The sequence below is a fragment of the Aptenodytes forsteri genome, unplaced genomic scaffold (genome assembly GCF_000699145.1).
Source record: "Aptenodytes forsteri isolate BGI_AS27 unplaced genomic scaffold, ASM69914v1 Scaffold109, whole genome shotgun sequence".
NCBI lineage: Eukaryota > Metazoa > Chordata > Aves > Sphenisciformes > Spheniscidae > Aptenodytes > Aptenodytes forsteri.
This window is the reverse complement of record NW_008794431.1, coordinates 3,763,035-3,790,255: the sequence shown is the minus strand read 5'-3', so window position 1 is coordinate 3,790,255 and position 27,221 is coordinate 3,763,035. Positions and strand designations below refer to the sequence as shown.

The window sequence follows — 27,221 nt, the reverse complement described above, 5'->3', positions numbered from 1 at the left end:
TGTATGTGCATTTCAGTGGTCTACACTGTAGTAGAATCTTACAATTTCAATGTAGAAAGAGGATGGTGGATTAAAAATCTCACAGTTGTGTTCTAGTTAAAAATAAGGCTCGCTACTTCATCAGAAGCCTGAGGAACTGTCAATGTGTGTTTCTTGTCCAAAAACTGGTGTGTGAAGCAGTAAAGTAAGTCATAAGATATTAGTTACAGTTGTTTTTATTGTCTGCTTGCAATTTCATTGTGCTAAGTACAGTGTCTTTCTGTAAAGGACAAGCTGTGGAAAGTAAATACTTTCAGAATAATTTAGTACAAAGTACTCTAAATACACAGTAGTTAAAATGGCAATGTCCTACGTCATGAGTTCTTGAATATCTTTTCATTGTTTTTACCTGTATGTTTGATAATTTGTCTGAGAACAAAATAGGGAGTAATTTTGACAGATTTTTTTTGTTTGTTTTTCCTCTTCTCTCCCAGTTTATCTAGCAGCTTGTGGAGAAACATTGAACATTGTTTTCTCTCTGCCTTTCACTGACTTTGTTCCAACCACATGTAATACTAGATTCTCTTTAAGGGTAAGTTCTTCCCCCCTCACCTCTCACATCTCTAAATGTGGAGATAGTTTCCCTACATTTCTTCTTCAGTCAGGAAATTTTGAATAAACTCCTTCCTAAATTTTGAATAAACTCTTTCCTGAAAGAAAAGTACTCTTTTTCGCTTCTGGTTCCTAGAATTTTTCTTTAAGTAACCCAGAGGTAAAGGGTTTCTGTTGCTTATATGAAGCATCCAATCATAGGACGTTTAATTTATATAGACATCCATACAGACACAAAAAAATAAAAATATATTTAAAAAATATATATACACATATGCTTCATACATACATACACACATTCAGTGTGTATATTTACTATATATACTTAGACTGTGTGTGTCTATGTAAGTGTTTTATCACTTGGAAGTCTGTTCCAATTTATTTACAAAATGTGAAAATCTAATGTAAGTTCAAAGATAAAAATCAAATACTGGAATGGGTACCCCAAACCATTTTAGAAAGCGATCTTCCAGATATTTAAGAGTTTCTGTAGAATAAGTAATTATGATAAAGTGTTTTTAACAGATGCAGCTAATTCTTTGAAAGACTGTACTACTTGTCTTCCGTAAAATAGAAGCAGTCTACTGCTACTAAAAATAAAAAAATAGCTGACGGTGATGTTGGCAATTTTGTATAATTTGATAGCAAAGCAAGCAATGTTGTATCTAACTTTTTTTAAAAAAAGCATGGTTTAGTTGAGATGTAGGGTAGCCTTGGGCCAGTCACTTAATTTTTGCAGTATGGCTTGGACAACGGAAGAACTGGAATCGTTAAAAGCCGCGCCCCTGTGTTTTACAGATTGCTATGGTGTGTTGTTACGTGCAAGTTACTGGACTTGTAACTGTTCAGAACTACAGAGCTCTTGGGATTGGACTAGAAATTGGTGGGAGCTGTGGTCAGCAATCACATGTGAAGACTGAGGTTTCTTGCCTCACTTTGCCTGTAAAGTGAAGATGATGGCGCATATGAACATGCGAATAGCATGAGCATTATGCATAAAGTGAATGTAAATTAACTTTTCTGTTACTAATGTTTGATTTTAGGGAGAAGATGTTGATCTTCGTTTGTATCTACCAGATTGTCATCCGAGTAAATATTCCCTTTTTATGTTGGTGAAAGATTGTCAGCCTAATAAAATAAGTCCTGAATCTTGTATTTCTGCTGAATGTCAAAGTGGTCAGAAAACAGGCAAACCCAAATGGAGGAACATTACTCAAGAAGAGTGAGTTTTATTGTGATATATATTTATGTCTTTATATTGGCTCTTCATGTTTACTTATTTTGTTTGTGGTGAAAGCAACCTCGTATGTTAATGGAAAATATTTAATGAAACTATTGTACTTCAAATAAAAGTGTGATGTTTCTTTTTGAAAGGGCTGGATGGGTTGAATGCTGGACAGTCCCAAGCGTTGTGTTTACAATTGACTACTCATGGCACCCAATTTATCCTCAAAAGGCAGATGAGCAGTTAAAACAATCCTGTAAGTGTCGCTACTTTTTTTTCTTGTTAGCATGTTTCATTTCAGGAACTGCTATGACTTTGTTGAATCTAACTGCTTACATTTGCAGAAACGAATTTTGAACTGAACTACTATTTTATGTCACGTGGGAGAATGCTAATATTTAGAATGCACCAGGTTTGATTTAAAAACTGACAACATCTTGCGATGCAAAATTTCAGAAAGTGTCCCGGTTCCCTGTGTAAAAAGAGGATACTGTCTGTAGTTCATTTCTCCTTGTCCTTAACAAAGTGGATCTCTTAAATGGGTTGTTGCATAACATGAAATATCACTTGGCATATTAAATATGAAGTACGATATTTTTGGCAGTATCATGTTGTTTAGCCTTTCTAAGCTTTTTTCCTTTGAATGTTGTGGTGATGTCTTACGATTTACATGTTTAAATACACTATATATGATATGTAATAACATTGTCTTTTATGGATATGAAGCTGAGATTTCATTGTAGCTAGCACTGTTGAAGTAAACCACAGCCATCAGATATGAGTGTTAGACTGGTCAGTGTAACACTAATTTCTAAATGAGAATTTTTAAATTTTAAATGTCTAAACAATATTTCTAAATAAGAAATATTCTGTAAGTATGTGCTTGCAAGAAAAGTTATAAAATACTTAAACGCACAGATAAAAGTAAGTTTATTTTAAATGCAGACGGAGGTATGCAGGAAGTTATGGGGTTACATAAAAGTCTTTCAGGTTGAGATGGTGGAAGCAGAACCGATGAAGGAGAGGTATTAGAAGAATAATGAGGGCTAATTTGAATGGGCCTCAATCAGCAGGTATTAGAAGACATGTTGGATAGGGTTTTTAGGGTTTGAGTTCCAACAATTCAAATCTAAAAAAACTCAAATTTTAGAGGACGAAGCAGAAAAAGTAAGATTCATCTTGCAGATGTTCATTAAGTGCTCTTGTGAGACTCTGTCACCTTGTGTCAAATTTGCATACTTCAAATTTGAAAACATTTACTTGTAATCGTAGCAATTGAACCTGCATTTGAAAGTTTGTACATATACAGGTAATTTCATCTGCAGCTTCCTTCAGTGAATAATCCACCACAGTCCAGCTCACTTCTAATCTGTAATGCTGGTAGAATGTGTTTGTTACAGTAGCAACATCTGTATTTTCTTTTGAGTCGATCGATAGAACTCTCTAAGTCTCTGAGAAACAAATATGTTGCATAACAACAGATGCAGCTTCCAAAAAAGCGGTCATCTCACTGCGGCATTTAGCTAATTTATAACACATAATATAATGCAAGCACTGAGCAAGCATTGTAGACAATAATGGTAAGTTAAAGCCTTGAAGGTTTGCTGGCTACAGGTGTATATTCACTGTAGTTCTGTATGTGCCGGTTCTTCCAGTTAAACTGGTACCTGAAATCTTATTCCATCTGGAGCATCGATTTTTATATGGTTTTCCCATAGAGTTCTGTGCTTCCCAGCAATCACTTTACATCCCCAAAGCACTTCCAGTTACTTCCTTCTCGTCGCCTTTCCTCACTTAAAAAAGACAAAGCGCTTTCTTCTCCCTAACTCCAAATAAAAAGAAGGGGTAGGAAATAAGATTTGAATTTCCAAACTGTTTTGTGACTAGAGTAATTGAGTTGTTTGAGAGGGATTTTTGGCCTACAGAGCTACCGGTTCAGAATAGGTTTTTAATATAACTTTTGCAATTTTCCTGTTTATTCACTTTTGTTTATTCTGCAATAGCTGTGTGGTTGTGGGAAATCTGCTATGCTGAAATGAAAGCATGTCTTTGTTTAACTTAAAAAGCAAGATAAATAAATTGAATTTTTTTTTCAGAACTTGAAGGATTGATTTTCTCATGAGTAATTAACATTGACTACAATATTCTATATTTTCCTGTCCTCCCATAGTTACTAGATACGAGAAACCAGTTCTGTAGCATAGACATATTAATGTAATTATACAGTCCAAATTAGAAAGCTGCAAAAAGTTGTATATTTAATATACATTCATATTTGCAGAATTTTGTCCGTCAGAAGCCTAACTTGGAACCAAAATCTGTTTTCTTCTTTATTTTGCTCCAAAGTGTCAGAAATGGAAGAAACAATGTTATCTGTGCTAAGGCCATCGCAGAAAACAGCCGACAGTGTGATTTCATCTCCCACAGCATCAACCCGCCTTCCCCTTGACCCCTCAGAGCTGCCTCCGGATAAGCTCCATGTGGAACTGGAACTCTCCCCAGATTCCCAGATAACCCTGTATGGACCCCTGCTCAAAGCCTTTCTGTCCATAAAGGTAGGCATAGGAACACAACTCATAAAAAATTTACGGATGGCCACACGTAGGAAAGGGAAATAACTCGTTCGAAGTGGAAAATTAGAATTCCGCAGAATACATGAATTTAGATGAAAACTTCTTGTAAGTACTAGTTTGGAATGACTTCGTTTGGTGATATGGCATGGCTGGGATGAATTCAGTTGGCATAGGCTTATGAAAAGACTTCCAATAGATATACGTAGACCCACATCATCATAATTTTCCTTTCAAGGAATAGTATATGCTCTGGACTTCATGTGCAGAAAATTTCTTTGTTGACTTTTGTAGTAGTAAAAAAAAAAAAAAATCCATGATTATGACTAGGGCTTATATTAACAACCACTTTTATGCAAAGATATGTCAGAACCCATGCTTTCAGTGCATTTTAAGTTCTACAGAGTGTCCTGATTGTTTGTTTGTTTTTGTTTTAATTAGATTCTGTGAAATTCCTGGAGTTAGGATCGTGGAAGGGAAGGGGGAAGGACATGAGAATAAGTTTAATTTAAAAAGCTACTTCAGTCAATAGTGAAGAAGAACTTTTCATCCTTTTCTTGATGTTAATCTATTATGCTTTAAAATGTTTGGTTGTGTTGCTTATGTTGTGTCCTCTTCCATTACTGATCATCAGGGTAGCTAGAAGAAGTTAATTTTTTTCCTACTTCCCTGACCCTACCTTGTTGTGACAGAAGCAGAGATGATTGAACATGTCGCTTCTATTTGATTAACAGTGAAAGGCTTGGGTTTTGGTTGGTTTTCATGGTGGGTTTTTTGTTTGTCTATTTGACTAACAGTGAAAGGCTTGGGTTCTGGTTGGTTTTCATGGTGGGTTTTTTTTGTTTGGTTTTTTTGTTTGCTTGTTTTAAAGGTCTGTTTTAGCCTACACAGATCTAGGCTAAGGTAATGCTTCTGGAGGCTTTCATTTTGGGTCAGAGGACGAGGAATTTTCTGAAAGAGGTGATCAGTATCAGGATTCATACCGAAACAGTCATTTTCATGAATTTATATAAGGTATTGCATGTAAGCAATGAATAGCAGAAAATGTTAAGTTTTTGTAGAGTATAGGACTTGCAAATATGCTCATTATTTTTTCATGTTGCCACTAAAGTAAATAGGATTAAAATTAGGCCAGTATTGCGTCTTGAAGACTTCATTTCTTCTGATACAGAGGAAATGCACCCACGTTTGAATTGTTTGAGTTCCTCTTTTGGAGCCCATAAATTCATGAGACGGTTCTCTCTTTCCAAACAAAGCAGCACTTCTTCAGTGTTCTTGGCCTCTGGAGGTATATGTAAACAGTGCTACGTTAGATACCTTGATTCTATGATGATGATTTAATTTTTTTAGGTGCAGATTTCTCAGATTAAATCTAGCTTTTATCTTCTAAATCTCAAGAGAAAATTTAGATGAATACCCTGATTTTGAAAATGCGCATTTATTGTTCTTTTTAGTATTTTTGCGACTGTGTTTACATCTTTTTGTCCAGCTGTGCTGGCAGCATCTCTTAATAGATTTCTAGGGGTTTTTTTTATGCTTGTTTTCCTGACTTGTGGTTGAATTGTTGTTTTCAGTTTGTTTTCATTGATCTTTTTTAATATATGTGGGAGAGATTCCTGGACATGCGTCGTTAATGCAGTTTTGTTAAGCCTTCTATTCTTGGGAGGTAATTTTTTGGTGTAGTGCACTGTGTTTCTTACTGAAGGGCTTACTGGTTGGGAGTGAATGATTCATAGGTCCTTGCATCCCGAGCAGAAGATACCAGGAGTAAGTTACTGGAGTTCTTAGCACCCTCTGCTGGGTCTGCCTTAAGAACAATATTTCAAGGTCTATCGTAACATCGACTTTTATCATTTCCCTTTGCTAAAAAGCAAAGCGGATTAGCTTTGCTTAACTTTTGAGGGTTTTTTGGTTTGGCCACAGAGCAGTGCTTAATTCATACGTGATAAAACCAAAAATACTTCAGAGACTTAGTACAAGGTGGTAAAATTACATGTCCACAGGAGTCATTATCTCAAGGCCAATAACGAGCCTGCCTTTTCTGCAGACCTTTTTCAAGGACATGGGTACCTTGCAGTTGCTTGCTTTCTTTTCGTTGGACACTTCCTCTTTGCTTGCTTGCACTGCAGACTTGCGCTTACAAAAGAACAAAGATGTTTTGGAAAGCGAATGAGGCACAGAAAAGGGAAGGAGGGGAGCCAGAAACGTCGTAAGATTCAAATCTGTTTCAGTTTAATCTGCATTCTAGTATTCATTTGTCTGCATCTCACAAATCACCAGTGGAGTTTCTAATAGTTGGAACATTTCTGTCAACATGAGAGGCTGAGGGACTGAATTACTTTCTAAGAACGAATGAGGGAGCAATGTTTGTGTCTGTGTTGTAACCTCTTTGGTCAGAAAGGATTTTGCTCCACTGAATGCTTAGTCCCCAACATTTCCCACATACTGAATTAACAAGAAAATATAACCTGCATCACTCAGAAAATTCTTTTTGAGAGTCTAGCCTTTTTTAAGGGGGGGAAGGAGGTGACAAATTATCAGAAGTCTGATTCTGATGCACTTAATAAATAAAACACAGGAAGCTGACTTTTTTTTTTTTTTTTAAATTAGTGATGGATTTTCTGTTTCCCAGTAGAATTTGGCAAAGCTACTTTGGTCTTAGATAATTGAGGGGGATTGGCTTAGAAACAAGGTGGGTTTTAGACCCAAGGGGAGAAATATTTATGAACTAATATTTTAGAAGCGTGTTTAAGACTTTGAAATATGCTGATAACAAGTTTCACAATGTTGGATGAGAGTAACTTCCCGCAGGATGTTTTGTGTTCTTACTCTCGAAGTTATCTATCTTTAAAAGCACAAAATCTGTTTAAAATGTCAGTAGTAGTACTTCCAAATAGTTATTTGTATTGCATGCATCTAGAATACTGGTACTTCTCTGAGAACTACTGAGAGCCCTTTCTTTTCCTGCAAAGCACGTGGCCTAAATTTGCTCAGTTAACGTATCAATAAGTGGCTGGAGGATTTTTCAATGTGGTGCAACTTAATTTTTTTTTTTTTTTTTTTTTTTTTTTGATCTTACTCTCGAAGTTATCTATCTTTAAAATCACAAAATCTGTTTAAAATGTCAGTAGTAGTACTTCCAAATAGTTATTTGTATTGCATGCATCTAGAATACTGGTACTTCTCTGAGAACTACTGAGAGCCCTTTCTTTTCCTGCAAAGCACGTGGCCTAAATTTGCTCAGTTAACGTATCCATTTTTCAAAAATATGTATGTTTCTTCAGCTATAGGTTGTAACTGTACCCCTTATTTTAGAGAGGGCTAACATACGGGAAAAGGTTGGATTTGTATTTCATGACATTGCCTGTATGTTTTTAATTTGTTTTCCGTATGGTCATAACAATTCCTTTTCCTAGGAAAATTATTTTGGGGAAGATGACATGTACACGGATTTTGAAGAAGTTGTTTCAAGCCCTGTTTTGTCACTGTCAACGTCTTCAAGCTCTGGATGGACAGCCGTTGGAGTGGAAAATGACAAAAAAGAAAATGAAAGTTCAGTCAAGCCAGTTCACCCTCTTACTTTACGCCCATGGGATATCACTGTGCTTGTTAATTTGTACAAAGTGCACGGGCGATTACCAGTGGTAAGTACTTTCGAATCTTAAAATACTTTGTTTCATGTAATTTTTTTTTCCTTCTTGTTTCATAATCTGGAGTTAAATTTAACTTCCTGGAACATGAAGTTAGGGTAGTGCTTACTAAAGTGTGTATACTCTCTACTAAAATTGTTACTATCTAAACCAATTTGAGACATGATTTATTTTGCTTATCTGGGAGGCAGAACTGGATGATTTTTTATATGATTTTTATTCAGTGAACTTGATTTGTGTGATAATATTTTTGATTGACCATTATGATTTCTCTGCTAATTAGAAAAACTGTCTTCTAATGGTGCATTCTGCTCTGTGCAGCTGCATTCTGAGGGATCCCCAGGAATTCAGAAAGAATGCAGATAAAAAATTGGGTTCACCCAAATGGGTTTGAATTGCTGTTTATGTAATTGTCAAAAGGTTTTTGAAGTTGCAAAGGCTTCTTTTTGAGTATCCACTTGGAGGAAGATTAGCATATTTCCTGCTCACAGGTTCACTTCTAATCGTACAATTTTCAACCATGTTGTGTATTTTCAGTTTCTGAGACAGATGTGTTTAATTTTTATTTTAGCATTGCAGTCCAGATGGTCCTGAGTGCCCTACAGCTTTCTTGGAAAGGTTGTGTTTTGAGATGAAGAAAGGATTTAGAGAAACAATGCTTCAACTTGTACTGTCTCCAGTGAATTTGTTTCTGAATGACAACTATCAGGTAGTAAGCTGTTTTTTACATGTTTGCTTGTGTGTTTATATTGTGGAAGTTGTGATGATCTTATAATTGAATTCTTCTTTGTTAGGAGCTTTCCTGTTGTACACGTACCAGATTTATTAAGGCTTATGAATCATAAGAGGTATTAAAGAAAAACCTGATGTGTGTTTTTTTAAAATCTTTATTTCTGTCCAGTTTGCATTTTAGTGAAATGCACAAAAGAAAAGATTGTATTTTCTTAATTTTGCTTAAAATCTTTCTGGAGAAGGTTCTCTAGGAAACAGAGTAATATTCAGACTGGTCTTAGAACCATTGAGTGATCTCTGGTTTGTGCGTGGGGGTTTTCTGTTTGTTTGTTTTGTGTGGTGGTTTGGGTTTTTTATTATTTTTAAACAATTTGGTTTTAAAAGATACTGTAAAAACTGACACATGTAAATTTTGTGCAGTGATATGTTCCACGTTTTTAAGCATATAGTTTTAAAACTACACGTGTTAGTAAATAGAATAACTGCATCTACTATAGTTTTAAAACTACACGTGTTAGTAAAACTGCATCTTTCACGTATTCTCTATGACTTTTATTAGACTAAATCACACAGCTGGATCTGTATCTTATGGTCGAGATATGGTTATGACCTACAGTCTTCCTCTGGTGGGGGAGTCATGAGCCATGCTTCAGAAAGTACTTAATGAGACAAAGTTAAATGTTGTTTGTGGCTTGTCAGCTAGCTGTAAATTACTTTGATTTTAGTAAACTCGCAAAAATTGCCCATATGGATGAATTTAGCTCAGTGAGGAGTTCAGGCTGAAATTTGTTAACACAAGACTTGGTCCTGATTCAGTGCAGGTTAGTGAATAGTTGGAGTTCGTATTTTGCTTATGTGCACATTAAAACCACTATGATACTTAGACTGTGCCTTACAGATTATATTGTTTTCAATCCCTGTGTCCTGAAATACATTTCTGCCAATGGCTTGTATGAAATAAAATTTAAACTATTTTTATCTTACGCACATTCCAGTGTTTGAAAACCGGAATACTGTATAAATGAAGATGCATGTCACCCTATTTTTGTTACTCTTATGTCAGTAAGCTAATGAAAGGAGTTGGTTGATGCTTGTTTAGTCTTTTCCAAATTTGGATCCAGTGTGCACAAGCACAAAAGTACCTTAAGTATAACCACTGACTGTAGACTGACTAATAGATAAAGGAATTGGAAGAAATAATGAACTTGCTCGATGGCAGAAAGTTAAATGACATCTAACGAGGTTCCACGTTAGCCCTCATATTTTTGAGATGTTATTCTGTCGACCTCTGATTAGTAAAGAAGAAATCCCCGATGAGAATGTAGAGTCTAGACATCTTGTTTTTTGGTTGCAACACTGCAATTGTCTTTAGCAGCAATCTGAAGAAAGCGGTGGTGTGAAGTCGCAGGAATTGCAGATGCATAAGCTATATGGGATTAATAGAGCTGTCTTTTGATAGAGCTGTAGAAATTGGATGTACTGACAGCCTGGTGGCAGACAAAATTCCATTTTCTTCATAGCTTTTGTCAGGAGCTATGGATTGCAGGGCTTGTTTTTCAATTGAATGAAGGTGTCAGAAGGTGCAGTTGAAGCTGATGACAATTACACCTGGAACATACAAACCTTTATGTAATGCAAAATTGCATCCTATGAATTTCCAGTTATGTTATCCAAATCTGCTGGAAGGTTTTTCTATATTATTTTTTGTGGTGATTTTGTTGTTGTTGTTTTGTTTATCTTATGAGGAATCCAAACATTTGAATAGCTGCTTATTTAAGAACACAATCTATTTTGTGCACTGAATGAGACCCTTAAATGTTGTTTAAACCTGTAACTTAATTATTGTATTGCAATTCATATGTACAAGAAAGCAGAAATGAGGTTGCAGGCAAAACCTTAAATTTTTGGATTTTGGGGTATTTTATGATTTAATTTCACAACCCTGAGACTTATTGCATGACTTTTTTTCAGTATTCTTACTGTTTAGACTTAGTAATGCTGTGGTTACATATTTTGCCTTAGGTTTTATATGTTCTTTTTGGTTGGATTTATTTTAATTCAGAAACATTAACTCAGACAAATAAGACTTCTGCCTGGGAATTTCTGTTGGTTGAAATGATAAACATGCAGGGTGGCACTTTTTTGAAAATATTGGGAAGAAGGTTTTGATCGGTTAAATGTGTTACTATTACCTAGTGTTTGACTTTGTATTAATTCTTGCTATTTAATGTTGGAAACAATATTTTGGGTTTAAACAAAAAAATTGACCCTTTATTCATATTACGTATCTCAAAAATGCAGTTTGATTCTTCCCAGTTCAACTTTAAAGTGAGAAGTTCATAGTACTAATGTATATAGAAAGGGAATTGTCCCTCTGCCTAGCTGGGCAAGTATCGTTTCTTCATGTTCCCCAGTCATATTGTTTTGAAATACCTTCTGAACAGAGACATAGGTCGCCAGTGATATCAAAAGAGTAGGGCATGTTTTTTCTTCCATTAAGCCACTCCAAAGGGTTTTCTGACAGTGGAAAACAAACCAGGCAAGATAACAAGTTGAAAAAACTGAATAAAAGAGAAGTTTTGCTGTTGACTTGCTGGCTTTGTTCCACAGGTTAAGTCCATGCAGTCACAAGCTTCTAGCGTATGCCTGTGCTGGTTTTATCTTTTCAGTTTCTTCTCTGGCCGGTGGAGTAATATTCTTTTCAAAAGTATTCCGTCTGAATTTTCATATCTGCGAACAAGTAGCTTTGCTTTAGGTAGCCAAGAAATACTTTGGTGAAAAGTACAACTTAGAGGACAACCTCTGATATTTGTTGCTTGGGTTTAAATTTATTTTTATTATTTTTTTTATAATGTGTCAGCTTTCTGATAGTAGCAAACCTTCATAAGTCATGGTTTTTTAACCTCTTGATCACTTCCATTGTTAAACATGCTCTTCCATTCTTTGTTTATATTTTATTGCTGTAATATTTAACAGATGGTGTTTAGATGTCACTGTGTTGGAGTTCACCAAGGGAGGGTTGATGACGGTTGCTAAAATTTAAAACAAACCTGGGTTAGATAAACTTCCCTCTCCCCCTGTAAGATTTACATATATGTTGTTGCGTGGCTAGTGCTGAGAAGTCTTGGGACTGTCTAGCTGTCAACAGGATTTAAGAGGTGAAGAAGAATGTGTATGAAGTATCTCTGGCTACACAGTTTTTGCACTTTCTGTTGACGTGTTCTTTGCAAATATTAGCTTTACCTTACTTGTCCTTAACAGCGACCTGCAGTGGATGAAGTTCTTCGAGAGGGTCACATCAGCCTGTCAGGTCTGCAGTTACGCGCTCACGCAATGTTTTCAGCGGAAGGTCTGCCTCTTGGAAGTGATACTTTAGAATATGCATGGCTGATAGATGTGCAGGCTGGAAGTCTTACAGCCAAAGTTACGGCACCACAGGTACCACCTAGAAACTATTCACTTTGAAGTATTACCTTTCTTCTTTCTTGTAAAACTGGCATAGTATGGATTTTGGAAAGCACGTGATCTCAGCTGAATTTGGATGCATCTGTGCCTTAAGTAACCTTAATTTTATAGTTTGAAAATCTAACCATTTCTATAAATGGATAGGAGATGCCAAATGAGCCGAATCTGATATTCATCTTAAATGTAGGTATAACAGGGTGGCTAGTGTTACATGAGAATTTGAAGGGATGATGTTAACAGAGCATGAACAAATCAGTAGTGAATACTGTTGTCACTACATGTAAACACTCGTATGTTACATCTGTGTATGTTAATGTACTTTAATACTGATTAGAAAGGCAACCACGGTATCTACATGCATTTAAAGTGCTTTAATTGCAGAGTAAATACTACTTCTCTGTAAATAGAGCAGGTGTTTTGGGATGCCTTCAGCCATAAACCAGGTAACGTGACAAAGAGGAGAAAGGAAAGTCTATTCAAAAGGTTTAAGTATGAGATGACTTAGTTAGTTGTTTGTGACTTCTTCTGAGGTTACTTTTATTTTATGGTGCTGACTTCCAGAGATGCACGTTCGTTACCCCTGGGAAGGACAAATGAAGTATCCAGTTGTGCTTGCAGTCTGAAGGGCAATTTGATATCCCTCGGATGTAAGGTTCTTGGAGATATATAGGCATTTGCATGAAGAGATGCTGCCGGCAATAAGGGTATCAAGTTGAGCATCTGGCAAGAATTTAGCTTGCAGATAAAGGTCTGCCTTTCCATAGAAAGCTATGCACAAAGTCACATTCACATTTTAAAGTAGGAGACAAATGAGACAATTTGTGGGAGTGTAGTATGGGCAGGCCTCAGCAGGAGAGTAGCTGGTAGCTCAGTCATGCTGCTCACTGCATAAATTCTGATGCTTGGTCCCACTGGAACATAGTTTGCTTTCACAGTGTTGGATTTTCTTAGGTCAGTCTTAGCACTAACTCCTTTTAGTTTTGCCATTTATGTTACTTTTATTTTTCCAGATATAATAATGGCTCCAAGTATACAATAGGCAGATCACTTTGATTTATTTCTGGTGTGGGCTGCCAGATCTTTAAAAAAGGTTGCTTTGTCAGTGTATTCTGAGACATGAGGAAAGTACATAAATTCTATTTAGTAATTACTGTTTGGTTTATTTATTTATTTGAAGACACTTCTACATCCTCTTATTCCTCTAAAAATTGGCATTATTTCTAGGATTAAACACATATTTCATTAGGAGACTTCTGCAGCAAATAAAATCAAAATAAGGCATACAAGCAATTTCAGTAAATCGAAAGAATAGGCTCCAGATACGTTTTCATGCTACATATACAGACTTTTGTGGCGGTATTTCCCAAAATGCTACCACTGATTTAGATGAGCTGTAGTATTTACTCCACTGCTCTATACTTCAAAATTAAACCCAGTTGATTCAAAGAACTCTAAGGTTAGAGAACATTCCTACATGCTTGGTGCAATTTAAGGATTTTCTTCCCCTACAAAGCCGTTCTCAATTGTGTGCTTCATACAGGATTTTTCTTTTATTTTATTTTTTTGTTGTCAGCACTGCTATGGAGCAGAATTTGAATTTGCTGTTTCAGGGTCATTGGCTTTTTTCCTCCCATAGTGCAATGTATTGCAAGAATTTGTGAAGGGACAACACTAAAGGGAGGAGGAGCGATTTTGTGCAGGACAGTCATACCTATATTAAATTCCAGTTAAATTACTGCTGATTTTAAGTGCCCTTTCCTTTGGCTAGCCAAAGAAAACCCATTTCCTTCTCATAATAGAGACAGACAGTCATGAATCACTTCCCTTATGAATGAGCTAACTATATAAAAATCAACAATAGGCTAATTACTAGGTCCAGTGAGATTCGGCAGTGTTCTGTTTACCCAGTTTCCTCCTATGCTTTCTAAATGTAACTTTGTTACTTATATACAAGGAAGTCTGACATTTAAATCATGAATGGTAATAGAGTATTTCGAGGTTGTTTTTTTGAGGTAATATAAGGGGTGCTCTGTCTTTACAGTGAAATTCTCAGTTGACCGTAATAGCAAAAGCTGTTTCCTTATATTAAGAAATAATTTAGAAAATTATTTAACGTCACAGAGTTATCCATGAAAAACTACAGACTTGCATGTTGTGGCACACACAAAAGTAAAAACCAATCTTGAGCAACAGGAAATAGACTATGTGTAAGCAAGGTAGTGCAGCCAGAATGTTACGGTGGGGTCTTTTGTTTGTTTTTACTCCTGCTCACCTCCCAGCCTTTGGTGATGTTCTTGCAGTACTCTTGTCTACTAGTAAGTACGCAAAATGAACTTTTGGTATATGACAACGTGGTGTTATTTGCTTACAGCTTGCGTGTCTTCTGGAATGGGGGCAGACCTTTGTATTTCATGTGGTGTGCCGGGAGTTTGAACTGGAAAGGCCAAAATCTGTAATAATATGCCAGCATGGAATTGATCGTCGTTTTTGTGACTCTAAGGTAATCTTTCATCCGTCTTAATTGCTCGCTATATTTGCACAGGTTCTTTGGAACAGTTTAGAAATCCAGCCTTAAAGTTATCAAGAGACACACAAGGAGTATACAGTCAGATTGGATGTTCCCTTTGATAAATTATAGCTAATTGTGTTTTAGAAAGAAAAGCGATTCTCTCTGGATTTTCCTGCGGATATGCACAATGTTTTTGTACTCTATGAATTATTTTGAGAAACGGTATCCGCAGAAGTCATGCCTAGTTTCTTACCTCTGCTGTGACAGTTAAGAGCCGAAGGGCATACTCCAGTGTCCCATAAGAGACAAAGGCCATACTTGCCCTTGTGCTCCTGGCACATTTCCATGGTACTTTTTCATCCCATATCCTCTGTTGATGAAACAGTGCTTTGGTGGGAGACTTAAGCTGACAGCTTATAGCTTCCATGCACCTTTTTTAATTTTTTTTTTTTTAAAACATGGGACTCTTACTTAACCATCATGTCATTGTGGATTCTACTTTTGGTGCTTGTCTCTTGGAATCCATGTGTACGGTCACTCGAAGACTGAAGGAGGCTTGCCATATATTAAGTATGAATCCTGGATTTCATCTCTCGACATCCTCCTTGTTTTGTTCCAGTTTTTGTGATGTTCATTATTAGGAGACTTGATTTGCCTTTTGCTGGTGGAAGCCAGGAGAGCCAACTGGGTCCCCTGATGTAGCTGGACAGAAGAATTAAACATGCACTAGTGAAAATGAACCTCAGCACAGAAACACCCCATCTCATACTCATGTTGATAGCGTAGAATAAGTAATTTTTCATTGCCCTAGTTTTAGGCCTCTGTTAAACAGAACATAAATAAAAGGATAAGCACACATTAAACTAAAATTCCTAATGTACATTTAAATCTTTTTTCTTTTTTTTTTTTTTTTTCCTTTTTCTTCAGCTGAACTGTGTCCCTGGGCCATGCCCAACATCTGATGATTTAAAGTACACTATGACACGCTTAGCCATGGATGGAGCAGATCTGTATGTGGTAGAGCATGGCTGTGCCACTAATATAAAGGTAAAAATATTTCTCTTAACAGCAATTAAAATACTTGTCAATAGAGTTCTTTGTATTTTTTGATAGAATAGCTACCTGAATTTGGTGCTTGCTTACATGCAATGGACAAAGCAGAATTTCTAAAACTTTAAGTGATAAAAGGTTGGCTTGGACTGGGCCAGGAGTGGGTCGATTTGGCTTCTGCTTAGTAGTTCCATTAATGATCTTGGAAAATGATAAGGAGGAGTGGATGTCTGCCGAAATAAGAGTGGAAGTTGCAGGATTGGTGTAAAAAATTTAAGAAAACACTGGGTAATAAAAATCTCAGTGTCTGTAAGTTAGTCACTCAGCAACTGGAAATGATTGATATGGATTGCGTACAAGTCAATGCTTGATAACTCATGATCGTCTTATGTGATACAGCTGTTTGAATTAAGATACATCTTTGGTAGAGATGGGAGAAGTGTTAGTGCCACTGCCTGACTGAATCTAGAATACTGCATGGTGTATCCTCTGTTCAAAAAAGGATGTGTAGAGAAAAGCTGATATTCTCTCCATTATCCTATCATAGAAGAGAAAACTGGAATAATTTACTCAATGTAGCAAAATATAAACTAGGGGACAACTGAGTTATGGTAACAACAGAAAAGAAGAAAAGTGCTGTGCTGGTATAAGTGACTAGTAGTTGTGCTGTCCATTAATAAATTTGGTTTTAAAAGGTAGACTTAACATGTAAGGTTCTGGGGACAGCTTCACATGATGAGCAAGAATCTAACTGAAGGGAAGTGGTAATTATTTTAGACATTTTTTAATGACATGGTATTTGTCATTTGAATGGCTTGCTACCTTGTGGCAGTAAAAAAATGCATTTGAGTCTCCAGTTTCTTTTGAGTCCACTATTAAAAAGCATCATCATGTCATCTTTTATTAGTGTACACCAGTGTCGGGGAGGATGGATGCTGTATGAGCAGGTGGGTTAGTTGTACAGTGACCAGTTTCCACAGCTAAGTGCAGGGGTAAAGCAAGAACTTCTGGTTCCTCTTTGGAGAGGGTTGGCTCCTGCCAGTACCGTGCTTTTCACAGGAGAGGGGCAGCCTCCTGTTCGGTTCAACAAAACTACTGGAGTTATGCCAAGACAAGAAATAGAGTGTGATCATGTAAGGGCTACTATAACACAATTCATATGGATCTCACTTAAGGTTTAGGATCTGGAATTTCTTGAGTTTTGCAGTGTTTAACATGGTTAACATGGTATTTATTAATTGTAGAATTAATACAGCTTTGTGATCAAAGTGTATAATCGATGTTTTAGTCTAAGGACAAGGAATGATATATATCATGTAAAGTCATGTATCAGATTTTGAAAGTTTCAGATTTCTTGGGTTTTAGATGATAGTTAAGAATTTAATAATGATTTAATTTTTTTAAAGGTTCATTACAACATCTGTCTAAAGTTGAGCTTTCTTTTTTGATCCCTTTACAAACGGAGACTCCTAAGTAGAAATTTTGGTTTTGTTATTTAAAAACTGGCTGAAACTAATTTCTAAGCTTCCCTTCTTTTGTGTGTGTGCGCATGCTTGCATATAAAACTGGTTCTCTGTCTTTTTTGGAAAGAATAGTTTACTGAGATCCTTCTGGAATGTAGTAGGTGGTGTGTTAACTGGTTTAAGGCTACCCTTTCTTTGTTTCACTCATGACTAATCAGAGTTCATGTTTTAAATCATGTTTTCAGATGGGTGCTATACGTATTGCAAACTGCAACCTCCACAACCAGTCTGTTGGAGAAGGTATAAGTGCCGCTATTCAAGACTTTCAACTGAGACAATATGTTGAGCAGGTGAACAACTGCAGAACTGGTCTTCAGCCAATATTAAGGAGGGCATATTGGCTGGAAGCTGGCTCTGTCAACTTGGGGCTCATCACTGCTGACATCGCTTTAGCTGCAGATCATCCTTCTAAACATGAAGTGCAGAGACATTTCTTAGAAACGCACGATAACCGAACTAAGAGGTAAGAGATACGATCGAGGGAGATGCATTTAAATTTTTTGGGGGGCGTAAGTTAATACGTTTATCTAAAGATGGAACTTTGTTTTTTGCTTTTGGGTTTTTTTTTTTGCTTACAAAGATTACAGTTGCTTGTAGTTTTTTTTTAAAGTATGCTGAATGCTTAGCTATGGGGTTGGTGGTTTGAATGTGCTTGGACTATACAAAATCGCATGATTTTTGGCAAAACTTACTTTTCCCTCTGCTTTCCCTTATCCCCCAAAATGAAGATCAGGGAAAGGAGGAAATCGAATTTGTTCTTTGTTCTCAGGCTGGACTGAAAACGGGCCTTAAAGAGTCATGAGCAAGCTGATGAGCAGCTGTGAATAAGATGCCTGGTGTAACTGTGATTTGTGTGTCTCCCCAAAGAGCAATTGCCTCTGACATAAGCAACATACACCAGTGTGGAGTGTGTTTGCGGTGCTTGCCTCTGTGCTGAGAGAAAGGGTTGCTACTATTAGCATGTATTGTGAGAGGTGGACATAATCTGTGCCTGAGCACTGCATATACATTTGTGATTTGCTCCTTTCTGGAGCTAATCTTTCATTTCATGTCTGACATCTGAGTTTCAGATACAAATCTTACTTACTCATTTCATGCCAGGTGAAATAGGAGCTCGCATATAAGAGAGGGATATCTTTTAATCTTGTTTTCATTGAATTTAAATGTACTAAGGCTGATGTGGTCATGTTTTTGTTTTGTTTTCTGTTTTTCTGCCTTTGCATAGATTGTGGTTTTTGTGGCCTGATGATAATTTGAGGAATAAGAGAAGCAAGAACAAGTGTGGCTGTCTTGGTGGTTGTCGATTCTTTGGTGGCACGTTAACAGGATTAGATTTTTTCAAACTTGAGGAACTGACACCTTCAAGCAGCTCTGCTTTCTCAAGTACAAGTGCAGAATCTGATATGTTTTATGGGCAGTCTTTACTGCAGCCAGGAGAATGGATAATTACGAAGGAGATTCCTAAAATTTTAGATGGTGAGAATGCATTGTACTGTAATTTTACTCTATTTTGCCCGAAAGTATAGTTTCTTAACTGCACATTAGTATTTATAGTCTTTCCGATTCTGGTTAATGAGTAGTACTTGTTGTGCTCTTGTGCAAGGGGTCTTGTAGTGGCATGGGCCCTTCTGAGAGCAGACAGTAGCTTGATAGTAGTGAGCAAGCTTTCATATGCTGAATTCTTACGTTAACATGCAACTCCTTTCTGAGTAAAAAGAAGTTTTTTGATTTGCATCCGTTCTACTTATATACAAAGCAGTCTACCAAGACAATTTGATGTTTTGCTGCTATGACTTCATTCATTTTTGTTAGTGCAACATGCTAGTGTGTGTATGCATTTCAAAACCAGGGCTTTTATTTGATAATGATTTTTATTTCAGTGGGCAGGGAAGAGACCGTTGCAGTTGTGTTATCAGATGTTCAATTTTTCTTTTCTGTTGCTGATCCTAGGTAAAGCAAATGGTGTAAAACGGAAAGATTGGGATTGCAGATCTATGGGTATAGAAATAGAAAGAAAAGCACAACATCTAAGCCTCCAAGTGCCATTGCGCTCCCATAGCTCCTCATCGTCTTCGGAGGAAACAAGCAGTTCTAGTGCTGCACTCCCCTTGCTTGCAGGTGAGAAGGACAGCCCATCGTCAACTACTGAGGATCACCTGGGACAGAAGGAGTTCTTGTCTGGTGCAAAAAGGGATGATGGTCATGGAAGGTTAGTACTCTCTGTCCAGGTAGAAGTACAATTCGACTCTTGAACACGTTATGACAGAAAAAACCCTTACATTTAGCAATTTATAAAGTGTTGGTTATTTTCTAATGGTACTGCTGAAATGCATTTCTTAGTTTGAATGCAAATTTGGATCCCTAATAGGGGATGATTAGCTGATCTGGGTAGAAAATCCAGCATGTAAGACAATAGCGCTTGCTGTTAATGTTCGTTTTTACATCCTCTATATGTAGACAAGTGGACTAACAAGTGGCAGAATTTAATATGTAATCAGCATTATGAAAATAATTGCTACGCTAATAGAAAGTCACGGAATCACTGAAGCATTTGACAGCTCCTATAATGTAAAAAGAGAAGCATTAATAATAAAATAAGGAAATGAACCTTTAATTTTTATTTCCAGCATTGCAGTTGAGGGTGCAGAGGGCAGCCCTGCATCCCCTGGCAACCAGGAAAGGCCTGTTGGTCAGTCTCCCCTGAGGTCTCCGCTGAAACGGCAGGCGTCTGTGTGCTCCACCCGGCTCGGGAGCACCAAGAGCCTCACGGCAGCCTTCTACGGAGACAAGCAGCCTGTTCCAGTTGGCGTGCAGTTCAGCAGCGATGTGTCTCGCAGTGATGAGAATGTCTTGGACTCCCCAAAGCAGAGGAGGAGCTTTGGTTCTTTTCCATATACTCCATCTGCAGATTCAAACTCATTTCACCAGTATCGCTCAATGGATTCCAGTATGTCAATGGCTGATAGCGAAGCTTATTTTTCTGCAGCAGAAGAGTTTGAGCCAATAAGTAGTGATGAAGGTCCAGGAACCTATCCAGGGAGGAAAAAGAGAAAAAAGCAAGCTCAGAAAATTGAATATAGTAGAGGGTCTATTTATCACAGTGTGGAAGGGCCCTTAACAAGCTCAATCCATGGAGAAATTAGTCAAGATGTTAAAACGCTGCCAATTAAGACTCATCCTTCACAGGCTTCATTTGTTTCAGCTCTGGGAGGAGAAGACGAGCATGTTGAGAACATATATGTCATGGAATCTGAGAAGACTGTGGAAAGTGAGCAAATAACTTCCCAGCAGCCTGTAATGGCATGTTACCAAAATTATCTTACACAGTTCCAGGTGATCAACTGGTCAGTAAAGCATCCAACTAACAAAAGAACTTCAAAATCCTCATTACATCGCCCTTTAGACCTTGATACACCAACGAGTGAAGAAAGTTCGTCATCTTTTGAGCAACTTTCTGTCCCAACTTTTAAGGTATGGAAGATGGAGGAAGAAGGAGTAGAGAAACGAGTAAGAATTCAAAACAAGTGAAAAATGCTTAGTACAGCTGTTGTGTAAATAAAGCTATGAGAAACTTGAAAAGTCTTTGCTTTTAGTTAAGGAATACCTTGGATTTCTGACTTCAGATCATGGGCTGCGTGGCTGGGAGGTTGTGGAAAAGAAAGGATGGAGTTAGAATTCTGTGGATAAGATGTGTGTTCTAAATTGTCATTATTGCACTTAAAAATGCTGCCGCTTGAATGATATGCAGCTGAAAGATATTTATGTGAGTTTTGTTTAAAATATATGTTTCACAGAACTTCAGAAGCAGCGCATTTAATACTGATAAAGTATAATCTAGGCTGTAAATGCTTTACTTCAAAGTAAAGTTGAAACTCAGATTTAGCAAATGATTTTTGTAAATGTTTGGGCTTTTTTTTTTCCTTGTGATGTATGTGATGTGAGCATACATCCTTAAGGAAGGAGCTGAAATGAAATACATGAAAAATAATGGAAATAACTTGATAGAAAATAGGTGTCTAAGCTCTGGGATTTAATTTGTTATCACTTCGCAGCAAAAGCTTTGTGTTCCTGCAAGTTAAAGCAATTAGTCTCTGTTTATCCATGTAAAAACTTCGTAATCTAACCTCTCGAATCATTTAAAAAAAATAAACCTAGAAGTTTCTGTATACTATATTTGAGAATCTGCATATGAGGGATTCTTTTAAGAAAAAAACTGTGAGGAGAATCTTTACTTGAAGATTAATTTTGGTATTTTTTTCATATATAGAAGGAATGTAATAAATTTCTTTGCACTTTTAGATTGTTAAACAGGGTCTCACAGCTAATTCGTTACTGGACAGAGGCATGCAGCTCACAGGATCAACATCTAAGTAAGTTGAATACTGCGTAACATTATTAGCATGTTTTTTAAGAGTAGGATTTTCCTGATACTCTTGTTAAATATTTGGCTCTTGCTAGCCCTTCCACAATTTGATTCGTAGCGGTAGTTTTCAGTACAGATTTATTTTAGAACAGAGTCAGCTAATTCGTTACTGGACAGAGGCATGCAGCTCACAGGATCAACATCTAAGTAAGTTGAATACTGCGTAACATTATTAGCATGTTTTTTAAGAGTAGGATTTTCCTGATACTCTTGTTAAATATTTGGCTCTTGCTAGCCCTTCCACAATTTGATTCGTAGCGGTAGTTTTCAGTACAGATTTATTTTAGAACAGAGTGTTATAAAAATGTTTGGTTTTGGTCAAAAAGAAAGTACACCATGAAAACATTAAATGCTTTCACTCATATGTTTTCAAGATTATGAATTGCAACTTAATTTAAATTAATTTGGGAGGTGCTTATGGCAAGTGTCCATTGCATTGCCAAAAGCTGAACTTGAGTCTAGGGAAGGGCTTTGCCCTGGGATTACATTTGTGTGCTAAGCTATGCGGTAGAAGAAACCTGCCATTATATGCATTTTATGAAGAATTAAAATGATATCAGGACACTTTTGTATTTCTTTTACAAACCTGGGTTATTAATATGTGTTTGACTTGTTTAGTACACCTTACACTCCTTTGGAAAAGAAGTCTGCAGAAAATACAGATGATGAAACAATAACAGAAGAATGGACATTGGATCACCCTGTCTTCCAGACACGGACAACGGCAATAGTAGAAGTAAAAGGAACTGTAGATGTAGTTCTGACTCCTCTTGTAGCAGAGGCACTGGATAGGTAATTAATTTTACTTTTATTACTGCAATGTTAATTGATTATGCTAAAAATTGTCTAAAATTAAAGCTGTTTTGTTCAGCAAAGGTTTAGGTAAAAGGATTGAATAATGTGACTGATGGAACAGTAGGGCCTTGTACCCAGTGAATGTAATTCTGCATTTCCCGTGAAGAAGGTAGAAGAATGTTATGCTGACCTGGGCAGTGCCCTTTATGTCTGTCAGTGCTTAATTTTTCTCTCTTAGTGTTAATTAAACATTACTGATGGTGTGTCATATGAAGCTGGAAGTTTACACGGTCTGTCGTGGGCTTGTTTCCTCTCACAGGTATATAGAAGCAATGGTGCATTGTGCTAGCTCTCGACACCCAGCAGCAATCGTTGATGATCTGCACTGCAAAGTTCTTCGAGATGCTGTCCAGAACAGCAAAACAAGCTTCTCAGAAAATGTAAGAGAGGGAACAAGAAAAATGCACAAAGATTTGGAAGAATATTGTTTTCTATATTTTGCATAGAAAAAGTTTTAATTGAATTCAGCGTTTTGAGATATAGTAGCTAAATGCTATATTAATTTGGAATACGTATTTATTTTTATCTTGTACTTAACGTACGTGCAATTTTATAATCAACTGCTATATACTGTCTTTCAGTGACCAGAAATCTCTCTTACAGGATTGAAGTGAATTTTTTCTGTTTTGGATGGTCTAGTCAGGAGCTACAGTAATTTGCATGGGATCATACATTCTGTTCTTAGAAATTACTGTAACTGATATTCTTATGTATTATATTCATATCAGCAATATATCATTTATTATTTTATGGTAGTTAGGGAGATAGGCTCTGTGAGGTAGAGGAAAGTTCAAACTAAGCTGTGAAAGCGCATGTGTTTTCTTTGCAGTTCATCTGATTCCTTAAAAAATTAATTTAGCTTGAAAAGAATTGTATGGTAGTTCTAGAGAATTAAGAGTTTTTTCTGTCCAAGTTAATGACCACATCTATATTTTATAATTTCTTAGACTTCACAGTGTAATGGATACTAATTATTTACTTCATAATAAGTTGTTCTATATAACTTATGTATATGTAGAACTTAAACTTTCAGCTGAAATCTGGTCATTAGAAAGTTTATCGCAGAATGGCATTGCTACCGTTGGATCGAAACCTACTGTATCTGGAAGTGCTACAGTCCTTGTTCTAGAAATCACGGTATTGTGCTTTAAATGAAGTCAAAATCTCTTGCTGTTTCAGTGCTAATAAACTATCCTGTTATGCTTTAGCTTAGCAGCTCTGAGTTTCAGTAAGAATAAATTACTTTTTCCCCCTTCCAAGTTATCTTCAAAGCAGGATATTAGAGGAACAAAAATAGACACTACCACTACAGGAACAACAAACCAGGGACCAGCACAGACCAATCTCTCACTTAAGCAAGATAATGTGACAATTAAAGGTCTTCAGGCCAACGTTACTGTACCAAAGGTAACAACTTTTTGTTTAGCTTATTAGTAGACATGTGCCTCACAAATTACATTTATTCTGCATCCCTAGTAGTTCCCCAAAAGCTTAAGTGAAGCTTTGTATTTGTGCTAGATAATTAATGTTTTGAACAGGATAGACTGTTTTGGAGCTGCTCAATTTTATTATGGTATGTGTGCAAGTTAAATAACAACCACTGTAGAGATAACTGACTGCCATGTCTTTAAAGTATGTTTTTACATCTTCTAGGTGTGATGGGGTTTATCTTTTATTTTTTCATTTTACTGAGAAGTATAAGACAAGATTGTATGAGAAATTAGTGATGTATACTTAATGTAACATGTTTTTCTAAATTTCTTTACTTTTTTGGGGAATTTTACATATAGGTCAACCTGTGTTTACTACAAGCATCTGTTGATGAATCCCCAGGGGTTTCTTCTGGCAAAACCGTGACTCATGTTTCATTAGTAGCTTTGTGTTTTGATAGAATTGCCACGCAAGTTCGTATGAATAGGTAAGAATAATACATATCACTATTTCTGGCTCTTTCTTGTTAAGTTAGTCAAAAGACTTACAGTGATGCCATTTTTTTGCAGTTCTGAAGAGTATTTGGAAAACATTGTCATAACTGAGTTAAGCAATAAAACGTGTCTTCTGTGTTTTATAAATTAACATCTAATACCTAATTAGAATTGCGGTTTCTTTAAGAAGTAGAGGAACCCTTCCGGAATAATTTTGGAACTTCAGTTTTAACTCTTTCTTGCTTATGTGTCATGCAGGATAAAACTAAATTTTTCAGTATTTTTCTACCAGAGCGTATGTGTCTTTTATCTTACAAAGAATTCTTTTCAACACTGCTATGCCAATGTCACTTAAAATTTTAAACAAAAATAATCAGATGAAATATGTCTGTCTGAGATTTGATTAATTGTTTTTTCTTCCTTGTATTCAAAGGGGAATAGTTGAGGAGACTTCAAACAATGCAGAAACTGGGAGGAATTCTGTCACATTTGAGCGTTACATCCAAACAAGTAAAATGCAGCCCCAGTCTTCTGGCTCACTGAGATCCAATGCTGGAGCAGAAAAAGGAAAAGAAATTGCTGCTAAATTGAACATCCATCGTGTTCATGGACAACTTAGAGGCCTGGATACAACAGGTAAGCCTTTTTTTAAATTGTGGAAATGACAGTTTTCGTAGAAGCAAGTGGTTATAGCTGGCCTTGATCTTGTAGTTTGGATGTGGTTCTTTTAATCAACACAGGTAAAAAGACACTTGAACCTGGAGATTTTGAAGATACTCTAAAAAGAAGTTTAGGATCGTTACTCTGAATTATTTTCTGTTATTCTACTAAAGTGCTAGATTTAAATGTAGGCAGAGTGAAAACTATCTAGCCGAACTTCTAAGCAGTTTGCGTGGCAGATGGGTTGCATTGTAAATATTGACACGTACTGGTAAAATTTCAGGCCTGGGCTCCCTTCCCCCAAATCGATCTCTTTTCAGCTACCATTTTTTGTCACCTGACGTGGGGAATGAATTATGCTTATTTGCTTTCTTACTACTTTCTAACAATTTCAAGATAGGTATAATGTGCTTGTTGTCCTGGCAATTTCAGCATGACAAGCTGTAGATTTTTAACTATAGCGACTATAAAACTGAAAATGAGATCTACCCAGTTGTCTTCCTTCTTGTTTGTGTTAAGGAAATTCCTTCAAGAGGCTATGAATTAAATTCAGCTGCTATAACTCCTGATCCTGGAAAAGCAAACCTGGAAAAGATGACCAAAAGTAGAGGCAGTTTTTGTTAAAACTGATTCTACTTTGATGGAATCTATACCAGTTAGTGCCGTGTTTTACTCTGTGCCATAAAGAATAGGAATCTTTAGGACATGAGGAAGTGCTCTGTGAAACAAATATGATTAAAAAACACACAATAAACAAAAAAAACCCACTGCTGTGCAAAGATGAGTGAGCAAAGGAATTTGGAGGAAAACAAAAGCAATAAGAGAAAATTAAAATGGCTAACTCCATTTTTACTTAGTTATGGGTAGAATCTCAGCAGTAGTGTCCTGTGTTAGGTATGCTGCAGACATTAAAGAAGGCCAAGTAATTTTTGAATTCTAACCAGGAAAACTCATCATCTTCTATTTAAAAGGTTTCAGAAATGTCTTTCTAGGGATCTTAGCATTTCACGTATACTTCAAAAGTGGTTGCAGTTATAAGTTGGGGACAGAGAGTGAGGATTGGAAGGGATATAAATTGACTCAGTGTAGTTCTTTTCCCCAGACGTTTGACATTTAGCTCTGTGAGCGAGTTAATAGGCAATAGGTATAAAATTATTTAAAATGTTCCTTCAGAAATGTCACTAGAAGAAAGGATTTATATTTAAGCTACATCCTAACATCAAAGAAATCAAGGTGGCATAGTAGCCTCCTGGATCTTAGACAGCACAGATCATAATGAATTAAAAACTGCTTGAGTCTGTATTTTCTTAGGAATCAGTGAGACTTAGTGCTTTACATCCTCCCAACACAGACATAGACACGCTTCCAACCAAGAAGCAGTCTTTGAATTAAAATTAGAACTTTATTTCTAAATATCCTTCAAGTATGCTATAGTTAATACCAAATGCGTTTCTACTAAAACATGCTATCCAAGAGCACTGTCAGTATCACTGTCATTTGTTGCTATTAAACCGCAGGTATTTATTAGGAATGTTTTTTTTGGTAAAGTAACTTCAGGCCAATTGCCACTTTCAGATAAAAATCTGAAGAGCTTGTTTGTACGTGTCTTTGGAACCATGACTCTACAAAAAGACAAAGGCGGCACATGTGTTAGGGTTGGGAATGTCTCAAAGCTTTAATTTTGTGTTGCTCGGTCCATGTTCTTCCGAACTTAAAAATTACCCTGCCCGTATTAACATACCAGGAGGAAGGTTTTTAAACTTTGTAAACTATGCTGCTTTTTTTTCTTGCTTGTTTTGTACGTGTCTTTGGAACCATGACTCTACAAAAAGACAAAGGCGGCACATGTGTTAGGGTTGGGAATGTCTCAAAGCTTTAATTTTGTGTTGCTCGGTCCATGTTCTTCCGAACTTAAAAATTACCCTGCCCGTATTAACATACCAGGAGGAAGGTTTTTAAACTTTGTAAACTATGCTGCTTTTTTTTCTTGCTTGTACTTCGATTTTATCCCCCCCCCCCCCTTTTGGTGTGTTCAAAAAGGGG

General features: G+C 36.6%; 1 protein-coding gene across 1 annotated transcript in view; it reads left to right on the top strand.

Annotated features, from left to right (window-relative positions):
- KIAA1109 (KIAA1109 ortholog) overlaps nucleotides 1–27,221 on the top strand; it is a 125,034-nt gene that overhangs the window by 29,140 nt on the left and 68,673 nt on the right. The window contains exons 15-33 of the mRNA XM_009289501.1: nucleotides 474–571; nucleotides 1,635–1,813; nucleotides 1,966–2,072; nucleotides 4,163–4,371; nucleotides 7,803–8,030; nucleotides 8,608–8,745; nucleotides 12,030–12,206; nucleotides 14,605–14,733; nucleotides 15,670–15,789; nucleotides 17,501–17,778; nucleotides 18,541–18,791; nucleotides 19,266–19,524; nucleotides 19,943–20,786; nucleotides 21,615–21,685; nucleotides 22,357–22,530; nucleotides 22,853–22,973; nucleotides 23,854–24,000; nucleotides 24,384–24,511; nucleotides 24,952–25,154. Of these exons, the coding sequence (XP_009287776.1) occupies nucleotides 474–571; nucleotides 1,635–1,813; nucleotides 1,966–2,072; nucleotides 4,163–4,371; nucleotides 7,803–8,030; nucleotides 8,608–8,745; nucleotides 12,030–12,206; nucleotides 14,605–14,733; nucleotides 15,670–15,789; nucleotides 17,501–17,778; nucleotides 18,541–18,791; nucleotides 19,266–19,524; nucleotides 19,943–20,786; nucleotides 21,615–21,685; nucleotides 22,357–22,530; nucleotides 22,853–22,973; nucleotides 23,854–24,000; nucleotides 24,384–24,511; nucleotides 24,952–25,154 (3,861 nt within the window). The remainder of the gene's footprint in view (nucleotides 1–473; nucleotides 572–1,634; nucleotides 1,814–1,965; nucleotides 2,073–4,162; nucleotides 4,372–7,802; nucleotides 8,031–8,607; nucleotides 8,746–12,029; nucleotides 12,207–14,604; nucleotides 14,734–15,669; nucleotides 15,790–17,500; nucleotides 17,779–18,540; nucleotides 18,792–19,265; nucleotides 19,525–19,942; nucleotides 20,787–21,614; nucleotides 21,686–22,356; nucleotides 22,531–22,852; nucleotides 22,974–23,853; nucleotides 24,001–24,383; nucleotides 24,512–24,951; nucleotides 25,155–27,221) is intronic.